Below are 16,246 nucleotides of genomic sequence, written 5' to 3' on the forward strand. Positions count from 1 at the left end.
GTTATTCAGTAGTAAAATCCCTTTCATCGTATTTTGTGTCTTGTCCTTTCGTTGAGGGCACTAGGTGCCACATACCAACTCGCTCTCGGATGTTAATGTTTATGGTGAGTAGACAAAGGTGCCAAATTCCTTTTCTGCTTTACGCTTTAAACTTTTATCAAACACCTCCAGTCTGGAAAATATGCATTTTTGTATCCTTGTTTCTCTGTTTTTCTCCTAGCCAGTGTGACACTTCCTAGTTCCTACTAATGCATTTTGGTATGAAATATATTATGACATCTAAATTCAGATATTTTAGTAAGGCTAGGGAAAGATCATTTTTTCCTAATTGAAAGCATTATATCAAGAATCATGGGGTCCAGGGATTACATACAAGATTATTGCATGGTTGGTTTCCTCCTGATGGCATCCTTGACAGGGAGTGTCATGTTGATGGTGGATGTGTTTTCTGCAGCCAGGCACTGGAGCACAAGGAGAAGCAGCACTCTGTCTTAGAGCCAGAACAAAGAACGGTGTACCACACAAGCCACAGCTCGAGTTGTTATCACCAAAAGACTGACTGAGAAAACCGATTTATTCCTTGAAATCAACGGTTACTGGACAAATACATGGATGCAATATATCAGGGCATCTCGACCGTCAGAAGACACTCATGGGTGATAACCCTTGGTGAAATGCACCCACAGAAACGCAGAGCGGTTCATCGCCAAGACCATCATCCTTAAGGACAAGAACATTCAGACAATATTTATGGACCGCATAGCGCAAACAAGAAAAAAATTCAGTATTATACAGGCTTTACATGGTACACAGAAAAGGGAACGAAATCATAGAGACAGCCATGTGGCAGAGCCAGGACAAAAAGGAGGTGGCAAGAGGATTGGAGCAACCAAATCACAGCCATCCATATCCAAAAGGCCAACCTCCACCTCACAACTCATATCCCTTGTGCACCCAGGTGCTCACCCTTATATCTCAGCGGTTGCTGCACTTCTCACCCCCCCTAAGGAAAGGCTGCAATTGTAAGGTGTGTCAAAGAAGAGGGTAGCACCTGATCTGCTTGCCTCCAGAAACAATGGCGTCTGCTACTCTCCTCAAGTCGTCTTTCCTTCCCAAGAAGGCCGAATGGGGCGCCACGCGCCAGGCTGCCGCCCCCAAGCCGATGACCGTCTCCATGGTTGTCCGTGCCAGCGCGTACGCCGATGAGCTTGTCAAAACCGCGGTATGCTTTCTTAACACCAACAGTATAATTCTACAATTTTGCCATGCATATGCGTGTATTAGTTTGATGGGCAGTAACTTCTCGGGAGAATCCTCTTTATTACATCAGTGGGAAGGGGAGATCTGGATGTATTGTCAGTACAGAAACTACCAGAGATAACTCAAATGTATTATTAGGATGAACAGTTACCCGGTACCGTTTATCATAATCCATTGGACGTAAGACCAATGTTTTGTCAGGCAGAGGAGTATTATTTGGCTGTTTTTGATCATACCAAAATCTCTAGTCCGAATTAACATTCATAACGTATTTTTCTATATTGCATTGGTACAGTAACTTTTCTATCTTGATCGCTGCAAATTAAATAGATATGATTGATGTTGTGTTGTACCAAAAAGGAGCTTGTGAAACTCCAAACATAAACGTGATATGTTTCTGGATTAGACATCTGCAGTAAGACATGACACAGGTTAATCAGCACTAGCTGTAATGATAAGGCACGATGCATCAAGGCACACAGAAATTAAACAACTTGCATTCCATTGATATCATTGTTTGAATCCATGTGTCCTGCTTCAGCTCAGCAATACATCTGAAGGTTCGTAAGTCATAACAAAACCACATAATTGCTTTTGACTTGAAATTTTGATAGCATAAATCATCAACTTCACAACAGTAAAATCTCTACTAAATGAGTAAAGCTTCCGTTCAGTATGGTTCAGAAGATCTCAAGCTTTATTATTCCTGCTGCAGAAAACCATCGCATCGCCAGGCAGGGGTATCCTTGCCATGGATGAGTCGAATGCCACCTGTGGCAAGAGACTCGCCTCGATTGGCCTTGAGAACACTGAGGCTAACCGCCAGGCTTACCGGACCCTCCTTGTCACTCCACCAGGATTGGGAAACTACATCTCTGGTGCTATCCTCTTTGAGGAGACCCTCTACCAGTCGACTGTTGATGGCAAGAAGATTGTTGACATCCTTGTCGAGCAGGGAATCGTTCCCGGTATCAAGGTTGACAAGGTAGGCTGTCCACTGATTTGTGATTTCACTCCAAACTGACACATGATTTTCTTCGTGCATTCCCTTATCAGAGTTTTTTAATTAAAACAATTCTAAACTAAAGATTCAAACTGCTACTATTACTAATGCATCAGAAGAATCATATGTGCTCATGTGACTAGCTATACATTACAAGCAAAAACTGATGATCCCAGGTTTATTTCAAGCTTAGAAACAAAACATTCTTCTAAACTGGTGCTCATTCTCAGGGTCTTGTGCCACTTGTTGGTTCCAACGATGAGTCATGGTGCCAAGGTCTCGATGGCCTTGCCTCCCGTGAAGCAGCATACTACCAGCAAGGCGCCCGCTTCGCCAAGTGGTTAGATATTTGCTCCTACAACTACAAGGACAGTTTACCTTCCATTAAGTCACCCTAGCTGACATGAAGTTCTCTTGCAGGCGCACTGTTGTCAGCATTCCTAATGGCCCATCTGAGCTTGCTGTCAAGGAAGCTGCCTGGGGTCTTGCCCGTTACGCGGCCATCTCACAGGTATTGTTCCCATTTCCTGACAGACCAAACTTCTACAGCACAATGGCGAGGCACAACATTCTAGTGGATATGTAAACCTCTTGTTTGTTGATGTTCTAGGACAATGGGCTGGTGCCGATTGTGGAGCCTGAGATCATGCTCGACGGTGAGCACGGCATCGAGAGGACCTTCGAGGTCGCGCAGAAGGTGTGGGCGGAGACCTTCTACTACATGGCCCAGAACAACGTCATGTTTGAGGGCATCCTCCTGAAGCCAAGCATGGTGACCCCTGGTGCCGAGTGCAAGGACAGGGCCACCCCCGAGGAAGTGGCCAGCTACACCCTCAAGCTCCTCCAGAGAAGGATCCCCCCTTCCGTCCCCGGCATCATGGTGAGCAGAGCACCCTCCCAAACCTAAATGCACAATCATGAATATAAGATTATGTTGACAAGACACTATCCTCAACAACCAGTTTGCATGGTAACTAAAAAGTGCCAAAATAGTATGCCTTCAGAAATCAACAAACCATTATATTATTTCTGCAGAAGCTTACATCCTATGTTGTTTCTTTTCTGTGGTGGTGCAGTTCTTGTCTGGCGGTCAGTCGGAGGTGGAGGCGACGCTGAACCTGAACGCGATGAACCAGGCGCCGAACCCGTGGCACGTGTCCTTCTCCTACGCGCGGGCGCTCCAGAACACCTGCCTCAAGACGTGGGGTGGGCGGCCGGAGAACGTGGCCGCGGCGCAGGAGGCGCTGCTGCTGCGCGCCAAGGCCAACTCCCTGGCGCAGCTCGGCAAGTACACCAGCGACGGCGAGGCCGCGGAAGCCAGCGAGAACATGTTCGTCAAGAACTACAGCTACTGATCCGTCGGCGAGCTATCTATCTAATTATCTACCTATGGAGGGAGAGTGCTAGTAGCGCCTTGAGCAGCTTGAGGGCACCTTAGCCAGCCAGTGTGTCGTCGTTGTTACAGGTCGAGACCAGCTCTGATGGAAGAGATGGACGGAGAGTATATACTGTGTTTTGCCACCCTAAGTAAAAAACTTTTGGAATGGTTTTACTGCTGTATTCGAATGGTTTTTCTAGAGCATTGTTGCCTTTGTTTGCCACCCTAAGTATGAACAATCTCAAGCGCCAGGTGTGGAATGCGGTATTTTTTCTGGGATTATATGTTGATCTGTTTTCTGGAACCACGAGCTCGCGTGAAATTTCTGCGTTCCAAACTGGCCAGTTTCTCTTTGCAGGTTGTCACTGATATATAACCAAAATTTGGCAAAAGGTGAAGGATCTGGCATGAACCCAATCTAGAACCTAGCACAGGCTCATTTTTTAGGACAGTAAGACGAGCCATTTCCTAGCCCTCTCAGGTAGGGGCTGGACACGAGCCGAGCCGAGCCGAGCCGAGCTTGATCCGAGCCTGGCTTTGGCTCGCTCTGGAGCGGCTCAGCTCGGCTCGGCTCGCTCAGCCAACGAGCCTACTTCAAGCGGCTCGGCTCGTTTTGGGTATGGCTCGGCTCAGACCGAGCCGGCTCGAAAGCCAGCTGCCACCAGTTTCATTTTTACTTACAGAAGACAGAACCTCTGTATATAGTCCACAATGTTGATTGTTTTGCAGTAATTAAACCCATATGTTGAAAGAAAAACAGTTTATACTGCTTAAAATGAAACGTCCAGCAGTATATTGTTTTAAGAAATGGTCATAGTAATGAAAAATAAGCTTTCTTCTATGAATTCTTCTACAAAAATTGTAACAATGCAAGAGATATGAGAGAAAGAATTGGGCAGCATTTCTATTGAATTTTGGACAGCACATCCTTTGAACTTTACACAGCAAAAACATCAAATATTGACAGCGAAACAAAGAAATTTTCACTATCCGGAAATTCATCTAAATCTGATTTGTCACCAACCCCAGACGGCACCTCAAACAAAGTATCTTGCTCTTCCTCATCCTCCTCCTCATCCTCTTCCACATCTTCATGATCCTCCTCCACTTGCTTATCATGCTCCATTGCCTAGCACACAACAACAACACACACATGAGCTTGGACACACATATATTTGACTTTTGGACACACACATGAGCTTGCACAAACATATATCTGAGATTTGGACACCAAAAAAAGCACACACATGAGCTTGCACAAACATATATTTGACATTTGGATACCAAAAACAGCACATATGAGCTTGGGCACACATAAATTTGACTTTCAAAAAGCAAAAACAGCACATACATGAGCTTGCACAAATATATATTTTGCACACACATACTTGGGAAGATGTAGCCTCCCTCTCATAGTCGTTTGCGGAGCCAGAGGCAGCGGCGATTCCGGCACGCACGCCAGCGCCGGTGGGGTCAGGGGGACGTCGAGGCGGAGGTCCCCGAGACCGGCAACTTACTCTTCATAATGGAGTCCAAGGTCCTCTCTTTCTCCTTCTCCTTCCCATTCGCCTTCCCCTTTTCCTTGACTATTGTTGCGACGATAGGCCTCTGCACACATCAGCAAACAACACACGGTCAATCATCGACAGAAGTAAACTAATTACACATGGAATCAATGTAATTTCCCAGCAAGTAGTTTTTTTTCAAGCTGCTATGCTACAGCAAGTAGATCATCAACAGCAGAAAACTAATTACACATGGAATCAATGAAAATTTCGATCCATTCTGCCCTATAACTCCATCCATCCATGATCCATCCATCCGGCTCTTCTAGATCTAGCCCTACAGGCTACAATACATCCATCCATGATCCATCCATCTAGCCCTACATCTACATGACTACATCCATCGATCGATCCATCATCCATCCATCCATCCATCCATCCATCCATCCATCAGATGCATGCTAGTTTAGACACCTACGGCTAGGGATTGGGACGGAAGAACTACATGAGTACATCCATCGATCCATCCATCCATTGATCCATCACATGCGTAATAGTAGTTCAGAGAGTTGCGGCTAGGGATTGGAAAGGAAGGAGGTACCTGCTCCCGCTCGTCACGTTCGGCGAGAAACCAGGGGAGGCGCGTCCGTCTGCGTCCGGCGTGGTGAGGAAACGTGGCGTCGCCCGTCGCCGTCGAGCCCGTTGCTGTCGGTGTGGTTAGGAGACGCGGCGTCGCTCGTCGCCGTCGATCCAGCTTTGCGGCGCAGAGCAGAGAAAGGGGCGAGGCAGCACAGAGCAGAGAAAGGGGGAGGCGGCGCTCTCTCTGCTTCTCTCGTGCCCTAATGCGTTGCGTGCGGTGCGATGGAGATGGACGAATTGGGCTGGGCCTCGAGCGAGTCACCGAGTTGGACCGGGCGAAACTCGGCTCGGCTCGGTCGGGAATCGGGCCTCTTTTTCCAACTGGGCTCGCTCGTTTATTGTATCGGGCCGAGCTGTAACGGGCCGAGCTGGAGCGAGCTTCGGGCCGAGCCGAAAAGCTCGCTCGGACATCCGGTCCTACTCTCAAGCCCCTTAGCTTAGGCCGTCCGTTTTCGTGATCTAGCCGCTTCTGGCTATTGGATCTTTGTTTTAGATCCACTGTATCGCGACCTGGGCAACATGTCCTAAGAGCATCTCCAATAGCGGGCTTAACCGCTTTTTAGGGCAGTTGAGGAAAAAATAGAGCTCCAATAGCCCCTAGCTACTTGCAAAAGTTGGTCAATTTTTTTAGGCCTGCAAAAAAACAGAACCAAGTGTCGCAAATATTCAACACTTGGGCTGTGGAGAGTGAAGTCTAAAATAAACCCTCAAGTTGTAGACCCTGACTGAAACAAACCCTGGCGTTTAAATCCTTGAAATCAGTATCCTGACCTTGTCGATCCCGGTCGTTTTGAACCTTAAGGTCGTATCCAAGCAGAGGATTCCTACATGGCACCGGGAAAGACCGGGATCGATGAGTCAGCTAACACCTGCAGGTGGGTTCAAAAATCTTCTTTGTTGCTGTCTGGATGCAGCTCCTGCACGGCGGCGGACTGCACCCTCATGATGCGAGCGGCCACGGGAGCTGCGTGACTCGCTGGTTGTGCCAGGATCGCCGAGTGGTGTACTAGGACCTGCTCATTCACGATGCTAGCCATGGTGGCACAGACGGTTTCCTACACCGGCGAGCGAGCTGCCGACAGTCTCACCGGCTTCTACATCGCCTGGGCTGCCGCGAGTCTTGCCGACCATCGTGTCGCTGGTTCTCTGCTCGCCGGGGTCACCGGGATGATCCCATAATATTTGTATCTGGCTCCGACTACTGATGCCATGCACCGGCTTGACGTACCGCTCGACCTCGGGGACCAAGGTCTGCGGGGCCCGAAGGCCAGACGTGTCCTGGCGTGGACGCTGCCGTTGAAGGCCTCGGCCGGACGCGGAGCCCGAGAGAGCGCACTCGCAGAAGTCCTGTCCCGTGTCGCCTATCAACTCCATGCCGTGCTTGCAGCTGCGAGGCATACCTAATACACGATCCAAGCAACCTTCCGAGCTAATCGATGCACAAGTACACAGCAGAACACACACGTACAAGCGACTAAGCTGCTGCATCGATTCTACCCACCGTCTACACACGTAAATGTACGCATATACAGGCGTGCTTCTGATCTATTTCCGGTGAGATATATACTGTACATGCGAAACAGAACACACGCGATGCAGAAGAAGTCGGCGAGGACGAAGCACAGGACATGGGCATGACGGCGTAGCATGGATAGCCGATGGTAGTCGAATGTGCATGACGGCGGCTCGCAGGTGAGCAGGCGACAGCCATTAATTTGGTCAAAGACAGAAATCCCAGCCTCCCACTGCCATGTCATCAAATCCCGTCCTAAAAACGGCGGAAGGTTCAAAACAACCGGGATTAGAAAGGTAGGGTACCGATTTCAGGGATTTGGACGTTGAGGTTTATTTCAGTCAAGCTCTACGACTTCAAGGTTTATTTCAGACTTCACTCGGCTGCGGAAAACAAACGGCAGTCTCCCGCAACCGTGTGCAGCCCACTTGCCGCACCGACCCCCCGCGCCCAGCTTCCCGCGGTCTCACGCGGCCAACGCCACTAAATTTGGCAGCCTCCGGCCGAATCCACGACCGCCGCTGGATCCACCTCTCCCCATTATCGCCGCACCGTTGCATCCACCAAATCGCCCATCGTTGCCGTATCCAAATCGGGCACCGCCGCCGGATCCACCTCCTACCTTCACTGTTGCCGCACCGGGCCGCATCGCTCGACCCCGTCGCCGTTGCCACACCCGTAGCTTCCCACCGCGATGCCGCCGAAGCAAAAGCCAAAGAGTAATACCGACTTCAAACAGGTGTGGAAGCAAAACTTCGGCCACTACGACGTCGAGTTCCAGTTCGACGGCCGGGGGTATTGTCTTGGCATGTTCACGACGACAGAGATCATCGCACGCACCTGTGATATCGCCGCTTGGGGGTTCGACCGACCGCGCGAGGGATGAACTTCCCAGAGATCGCTTCCGGGAGGATGCAGAGTTTGTCGGTTCATCGATGACCGTTGTGCCATGTAAAGAAGAAGAGGGAGATACACATTGTTTATGGCCAGATCGATGCTGAGGCTATGGCGAGGTTCACGAGGGAGAATCAACAGTACATCCAGTACAAGGCAGAATTCTTCTGGAAGTGGGACCTGTTCGCACATGAACACGTCACGTGTACCCTCGACGCCGTGGGTGATGCACCGCAGCTCACGTTGAAGGAGTCTCACTGGAAGCGCGATTCACAAGACAACCGGAGAGAACTTTTGAGGACCGAAACCCCACACTCCCAGGAGGGACCCCGTCGGGGAGTACGGCGGCTATGGGCTGCCCTAGGTCGGTCAAGCCGCCCCTAGAGCCTCGGGATTTGCAGCTCTCCAACACGAAAAACGAGGGAGCAAGAACGAGGGAGGGACAAAACGTAGATGAAAAAGTTGTAAATGCGTTTGCGATTGTGTGTTGTTGTTCAATTGGCCGTCACCTCTTGTCTATATAAAAAGCGGATGGACTTCCCGTATAAGAAAAGGACTTGCTTAGCCGTCCAAATCATCAAAACCTAACAAAACACGGACTATTCACGACCTCCGGCCCGGATGTCCGGATCAAGGCTCAGATGATCCGGCCTAGCCCAGTTTTCTGACAGCAGCTCACTAATCGGGCTGCAACTTTTACATACGAACTTGGATTAAGATGATTTTTATATCAAAATCAACCGTCGACGAGTTGCACAACTTTTCTGTTGAAACACTTTTCGATTTGAGGTCATCTTGAGGGTATTTCGGGCTGTTTTCTAACATCTGCAACAGAAAAAAGTTGTCCGGACGTCCGGATCCTTGCCCGGATCGCAAAGTGTAACTTTTGCATATGACATCGGATTAAGACGATTTTTATATCAAAATCGTCCGTTTCGATGAGACGAAGAACTTTCATGTAGAAACTTTTCCCATCCAAGGCCATCTTAATTATGTTTCATGCCATTTTCTAATCTGATGTTAACACGGGTATCTCCGAAATTGTCATATCTTTTGCATGTGAGCTCCGTTTTGGACCATCTTCATATCTATTTCGATCATCTTGAAGAGATCCATCAAATGGTGACATGAACTCATAATTTTAACCTCATCCCATTATAGCCACAAGTCACTCTTTGTGATCATGCCAATTTCGAGCGCCAACAGGACCATGAGAAGAAGAAGAAGAAGAAGGAGGAGGAGGAGGAGGAGGAGGAGGAGGGTCCAGAAGGAGGACGAGGCTGGCCCCTTGACGGTGATCAACCTCGAGTCGAACAAGGAAGAGTAGGAGTTGAACTCCTCTGGTGAGGAGACCATGGCGCATTGGAACTCTATCGACGCCGACTATTAATCGGGCGAGTAGATATGTTTAGGGTTATCAAGTAGAAGGGTGACTTTTATGTTTATCTAGTTTTAATCATTGCAATGTTTGGATGTCTAAAATGTTTTAAATGAACTATGCGATGTGTCTTTAAAAAAATGTGTTTGTATGTTTCGATGTGCCCTATTTTAGTGCAGCTGTTGAAGATACATTTTTTAACATATTACAGACACAAGCACTCATATATATACATGCGTATACTCACCTCTATGAATGCACACACGCGCATCCTACCCCTATGAGCACCTCCGAGAGACTCAGCCAGCATCTCATCTTGAGATTTTATAAAGTCACACGCGCACCCCTATGAGCACCTCCAAGAGACCGAACCGGCATTTCAGGATAAATGCGAGCACCAAAATTTAAACCCTAGTGGGCTGGGTATACCACTGTCTTCCTAATTATCCAATCACAGATTGGTTTGCGAAGATGCATTTTTTTGGTGTTGTAAATTTTACTTCAAGTAGGTTTTTTTTTGGAGAAAGACTTCAAGTAGGTTTTGGTGCCCTAAAATAGACATGTGGTTGATTGGGCTGGCGTGTCTAAGCAACGTGTTAGCCCATCCATCGAACCGATTCGCCTGAGGCCCTGAGCAGCCACTGCCATCGTTCGTCCCCTCCGCTTCATCTACCTCTCACACGCACGGGCGACGGCGGTGGGACGGAGATGCTGGGTGCGAGGGAATCTCCATGAAACCATGGAGGTGTGCCCGGCCCGTCCGTCTTCGATTGGGCGCGATGCACTCCTGGTGGCATTGGGAGGGAGCCGAAACCGGAGTCCGGCGATGGCGAGGGCCGCGGTGCGTGAGGACTGAGGGAGGGATTGTGGCGATGGGTTCGCGGGAAACTCACGCGAACGCCTTCGGCGGCAGTTGTCGATGCGGACGGCGCCGGCGCGGCCAGCAACGAACTCCGGCTGCTCTTTGGCATCATGGCCACGCCCCGTGCATATGTGTGTGCCGCTTAGCCGCCCCTGTACGGCTGTACCTGAGCGTTAAGGGCTTCTCGATTTTGTGTAAGTGTGTGTTAGGCGGAATGCTTAGACGCTGAGTCGAATTTCTTCTTGGATGTCTATGTCTGAGTACTCTTGATTCTTAAATTCATGGTCTGCAACTCTGCAAAATGTAGGTGATCCTTGATGTTTCAGAATGATGCTTCAGCTCCGCCGAGGAAGAGGGAAGAAACGTCAATTTAGTTTGAGAGATTTCGGCAGCCCAGTATGCTCGGGAGTGGTGCGTTTCTCAAGCAAAGCCATACAATTGTGCATTTTCCTTGTCTTGTTAAACCAGCAGGTATGGAGGTGAACGCAAGCAACACCCCTATGGGTTTGGCTGGCATACACCTTCAGAATTTTCTTTTCAACCAGTTCTAACCATATCTTTTTTTAAATGAAAAGGGTTCCCCCTGCCCCATTTTTATAGAATGAAGCAAAACAGTAGTACAGCCAGGAGTTCAAGACAACTAAAACCATAAAGCAAACAACTAAAGCTGTCGGATGTGGGGTTCCGGCAAACCCTTAAGGTTCGAACACTGGGGTGCGCGCGAAGTCTTTCCCTCCTACCGATCTACGTTCTAGCTCGCTAAGATCTTGCGGACGAACTCAGCGAACTCACAACACAGAAAGAGGCACGGGGTTTATACTGGTTCGGGCCACCGTTATGGTGTAATACCCTACTCCAGTGTGGTGGTGCTGGATTGCCTCTTGGGCTGATGATGAACAGTACAAGGGAAGAACAGCCTCCTGAGGTTGAGGTGTTCTTGTGCTTGCGAGCTTGTGCGCGTCTCTGGATTCGATGTTGCTACTGTGGTGGCTAGTTCTACTTATATAGGCCCTGGTCCTCTTCCCAAATGTTGAGCGGGAAGGGAGCCAACAACGGCGGGCAAATTTAAAGGGGGACAGCTAGTACAAGCTATCCTGACAAAAGCGGTCTTCGCCTGTGAAAAGCCTTGGGCTGACGCCGTCTTGGGTTCCACGATGACCTCCGCCTTGCCGTCCTCCTGGTCTTGGTCTTGTTGCACCAATATGGCAACCTTTGCCTGATGCCTCGGTACTCTTCGCCTGTGCTTACCTCCTTAGCACCAAAGAGGAAATGGGGACGCTGTGCGCACTGGCGCCCGCCTGACACCCGCCTAGCACCATTCGTCATGGCTCACGTCACGAGGGCCTCGTGAGGTTTGCCCCGCCTTGATATCTCCGCTCCTCGTGAGCCCGCCTGGCTAGGCCACTCCAGAGGAGGTCTTGCGTCGTCCGCCTCGCGAGGCTTGGCCCCTCGCGAGGGTCTTGGATGCCTTGTTGATGAAGATGGGCTGTACAGCTCGCTGCTTAGCCACGCCGTGGGCCGCAGGCAGGCAAGTATGGGGACCCCCGTTCCCAGAACGCCGACAGTAGCCCCGGGCCCAAGGTGCGCTCGGGCTTGGCTTCGCGGCGAAGCCAAGGGTCAAGTTCGGAGCGTCGCGGGCCCCAAAAGCCTGCGGCCTCGGTCGACGCGTGGCGGTTGATTGGACGTGGGCGTCTCCGCTTCCCCACGCCGCCTCGACATCTGCTTGACCTGACAAAAGGCTGGCGCGGGCAGTTCTCGCCTTCATTGCTCCTTCCCTGCCTTGCTCCATATCCCCTTTCTCGCTCCTTGTTGCTGCTATCTCTAGATCTGCTCCTCTCTTGCTCTGCTTCTGCCGCCCATGGCGCCGTGCAAGGTCAGAGCCTCCTCGTCACCGGCTTGGTATGAGCCGGCCCTCGAGGCGCCTACTGTCACGGAGAAGAGCCTCGCCTCCGTGCGCCTGCTGACAGCGGGCGAAGGCAACTAGTGGGGGAAGACGGAGCTTCGGCTTGCCTCCGACGAGCCGGAGCCCGAGGGAAGCACCTTCTTCTCGAGTAGCATCACCGTCGGGTTGGTTCCTCCCTTCTCTGATTTCTTTTATGAAGTCCTCGACCACTACGGGCTGCAGGTGTTGCATCTCCATCCCAACTCTGTCCTCCTCCTATCCATCTTCGCCTATTACTGCGAGGCATACCCGGGCGTCATGCCATCCGTGGCGCTCCTGCGCCATTTCTTCTTCCTCCGTGTAACTGGCGAGCATATCACCGGATACGCTAATTTCGTCGCCTGCGGCAAGGCCAACTCGATCTCGAGCACCGGGAAGAGGGCCGACAATATCTGATCCAAATGGGTCATGATGGATGCTCGGCGCGCCGACCCGCGTCTGGAATTGCCCACAGCGGCGCCCCCTCCCAACAGGGGGTGGCCCAAGGCGGAGCTTGTCGACGAGCGGGCATCGCTGGTGCTGGGACAGATGATGACCGACCTGAGGCCGGGCAACGCGAGGACGGCCAAGGTGACGGGGGCGATGCTCCTGAAGGAGTTCTTGATGCCGCGGGTTGCCCCGCTCCAGGCGCGCGCGCGCCCCCTCTGGGAGCTTGACGAAAAGGAAACCAAGACCCGCCTGAGGCCCGGGGACTTGCCTGGTGACGAATTGGACGCCGTCTTGCGCCTCATAGTCGGGGAAAACCAGGAGTACCCGGCTAGTGTTGGAAATATGCCCTAGAGGCAATAATAAATGGTTATTATTATATTTCTTTGTTCATGATAATTGTCTATTGTTCATGCTATAATTGTATTATCCGGAAATCATAATACATGTGTGAATACATAGACCATAACGTGTCCCTAGTAAGCCTCTAGTTGACTAGCTCGTTGATCAACAGATAGTCATGGTTTCCTGACTATGGACATTGGATGTCACTGATAACGGGATCACATCATTAGGAGAATGATGTGATGGACAAGACCCAATCCTAAGCATAGCACAAAAGATCGTGTAGTTCGTTTGCTAGAGCTTTTTCCAATGTCAAGTATCTTTTCCTTAGACCATGAGATCATGCAACTCCCGGATGCCATAGGAGTGCTTTGGGTGTACCAAACGTCACAACGTAACTGGGTGACTATAAAGGTACACTACGGGTATCTCTGAAAGTGTCTGTTGGGTTGACACGGATCGAGACTGGGATTTGTCACTCCGTATGACGGAGAGGTATCTCTGGGCCCACTCGGTAATGCATCATCATAATGAGCTCAGTGTGACTAAGGAGTTAGCCACGGGATCATGCATTACGGTACGAGTAAAGAGACTTGCCGGTAACGAGATTGAACAAGGTATTGGGATACCGACGATCGAATCTCGGGCAAGTAACATACCGATTGACAAAGGGAATTGTATACGGGATTGATTGAATCCTCGACATCGTGGTTCATCCGATGAGATCATCGTGGAACATGTGGGAGCCAACATGGGTATCCAGATCCCGCTGTTGGTTATTGACCGGAGAGGCGTCTCGGTCATGTCTGCATGTCTCCTGAACCCGTAGGGTCTACACACTTAAGGTTCGGTGACGCTAGGGTTGTAGAGATATTAGTATGCGGAAACCCGAAAGTTGTTCGGAGTCCCGGATGAGATCCCGGACGTCACGAGGAGTTCCGGAATGGTCCGGAGGTGAAGAATTATATATAGGAAGTCCAGTTTCGGCCACCGGGAAAGTTTCGGGGGTTATCGGTATTGTACCGGGACCACCGGAAGGGTCCCGGGGGTCCACCGGGTGGGGCCACCTATCCCGGAGGGCCCCATGGGCTGAAGTGGGAAGGGAACCAGCCCTTAGTAGGCTGGGGCGCCCCCCTTGGGCCTCCCCCTGCGCCTAGGGTTGGAAACCCTAGGGGTGGGGGGCGCCCCACTTGCCTTGGGGGGCAAGCCACCCCCTTGGCCGCCGCCCCCCCTCAGATGGGATCTCCAGGGTGGAAGGCGCCCCCCAGGACCCCTATAAATAGTGGGGGGAGGGAGGGCAGCAAGACAACAGCCCCTGGCGCCTCCCTCTCCCCCTGCAACACCTCTCCCTCCCGCTTGCGCTTGGCGAAGCCCTGCCGGGATCCCCGCTACTTCCACCACCACGCCGTCGTGCTGCTGGATCTCCATCAACCTCTCCTTCCCCCTTGCTGGATCAAGAAGGAGGAGACGTCGCTGCTCCGTACGTGTGTTGAACGCGGAGGTTCCGTCCGTTCGACACTCGGTCATCGGTGATTTGGATCACGACGAGTACGACTCCATCAACCCCGTTCACTAGAACGCTTCCGCTCGCGATCTACAAGGGTATGTAGATGCACTCCTTCCCTCTCGTTGCTAGTAGACTCCATAGATGGATCTTGGTGATGCGTAGAAAATTTTAAAATTCTGCTACGATCCCCAACAGCTAGCGCCTTCCTTCCCCTGTTCAAGCGCAGGGACTGGGAGGAATTCATTGCCTCCAGGCCGACTTTTGATGCACGTGGGCTGGTGCCACCGGCGCTTCCGGAAGCCCCCATGGCGCAGAACCCGGTGGAGGTGTCTTCTGGTGAGTCCGACGGAGAGGGAGAAGAGGAGGAGGACTCGGAGAAGACCCTGGAAGAGGTGGGGGAGACTTCCCCACTGAGCAAGGCCGAGATTCTCCGCGCCCTCCCTGATGATGCCGATGCCGATGCCCACCGAGGGGGTAGGGAGCAGCCTCCTGTCCCTACGAGGAGCAGGTCGTCGCTGGTGGCCCGTGGTGCCGCCTCCGACCCGATACCTCCTGGGGCTGGATCCGGTTCCGCTTCCGCTCCGCCCGGCGCCGCTGGTGTCCGAACGCCCGCTCCTCAGGTCCCGCAGCTGTCGGGCCTCAAGCTTCTCAAGCGGTCAGTGGAATACGTTGCAGTGGACCGGTGAGTGTCTTAAGCTTCGTCTTGTCCTTGTTTGTGCTCGTTGTTTCCTGATGCTCGCTCCTGGTTGATTAGGCCGACACCTTCGGCGAAGAAGAGGAAGGAGGATTCGGCGGCTGTGGCTTCCTCCGCAGGGAAAGGAGGCAGCAGCGCCCGTGTTTTCCCGGCTCGGTCGTCCTCGCGAGGCCAAGAAGAGCGCTGCCGCGTGGAGTCTGCCCCCATGGCCCCGCTGGCCCTGGTACTTGGCGCGGCTGACGAGGTCCCAGCTGCTCCGGAACCCGCAGTCTCCCAAGCCCTGGTGATGATGTCGCTTCCTCCTACTACTGCGCCTCCACCTCCTGGTCCTTCTGCTCCTGATGCTGCCTTGGAGCGTGCCATTTCGGAGATGACCCAGCTGCGGGCGGATCTCCTGAGCGCGGACCCACACGTGGTGGCCGGGCGTCTGGAACTAGCCTCTGGCTGGCTTCACTCTGACCTGGCAGTTCGCGCGGCGCTGGGCCAAGCTGCTGCGGCTTCCGAGAAGGACAAGCAAGGCGCCGCCAGTGCTGCAGCCGATCGTGAGGCAGCGCTGAAAGACGCCAAGGCCGCCCGTGACCGTTGCCAAGAGCTAGAGGGCGAGTTGCAGAGCCTGTGCGACAAGCACGCTGAAGAGGTGCGCTGCCGCCAGGCGAAGGAGGAGGAAATGAAGGCCCGGGAGGAAGCCGTCAAGAACTGTGATGCTGAGCTGGTGGAGCTGGGGAAGAAGCAGGCTGCCGAGCGCAACCGGTTGGAAGAGCTGGAGCAGAAGATGGGGGCGAGGGAGGCCGATCTTGACGCCAAGGCACGAGTCCTGGCGGAAGATCGCGTGGCCTTCGCCGATCTCGAGAGGAGGTCACGCGAGGCGCTGAAGACGCTCTATGAGCGCGGCCTGGAGAA

The 16,246-nt window shown here is 52.0% G+C and overlaps 1 protein-coding gene across 2 annotated transcripts; it reads left to right on the top strand.

Moving 5' to 3' along the window:
- The first annotated feature begins 772 nt into the window (after positions 1-772).
- On the top strand, positions 773-3,870 carry LOC109769287 (fructose-bisphosphate aldolase, chloroplastic). 2 transcript variants are annotated; one of them, XM_020328039.4, is made up of 6 exons: positions 773-1,222; positions 1,976-2,245; positions 2,494-2,603; positions 2,684-2,774; positions 2,874-3,143; positions 3,340-3,870. In XM_020328039.4, exons 1-6 carry the CDS (start codon positions 1,076-1,078, stop codon positions 3,616-3,618), a joined length of 1,167 nt encoding a protein of 388 aa, XP_020183628.1. In that variant the 5' UTR covers positions 773-1,075; the 3' UTR covers positions 3,619-3,870. The 2 variants fall into 2 exon arrangements, with proteins under 2 accessions (XP_020183628.1, XP_073352435.1); XM_073496334.1 differs by having other exon boundaries at positions 916-1,222; positions 2,874-3,147.
- Positions 3,871-16,246: the final 12,376 nt, after the last annotated feature.

This window comes from Aegilops tauschii, chromosome 4 (assembly GCF_002575655.3).
Source record: "Aegilops tauschii subsp. strangulata cultivar AL8/78 chromosome 4, Aet v6.0, whole genome shotgun sequence".
NCBI classification, from domain to species: domain Eukaryota; kingdom Viridiplantae; phylum Streptophyta; class Magnoliopsida; order Poales; family Poaceae; genus Aegilops; species Aegilops tauschii.

What these genes read in the sequence shown, in the direction of transcription:
- LOC109769287 (XM_073496334.1), top strand. Translation starts at nt 1,076, where the DNA reads ATGGCGTCTGCTACTCTCCTCAAGTCGTCTTTCCTTCCCAAGAAGGCC. An exon ending in ATGAGCTTGTCAAAACCGCG is followed by an intron (nt 1,223 to 1,975) that starts GTATGCTTTCTT and finishes TTCCTGCTGCAG; the next exon opens with AAAACCATCGCATCGCCAGG. An exon ending in CCGGTATCAAGGTTGACAAG is followed by an intron (nt 2,246 to 2,493) that starts GTAGGCTGTCCA and finishes GCTCATTCTCAG; the next exon opens with GGTCTTGTGCCACTTGTTGG.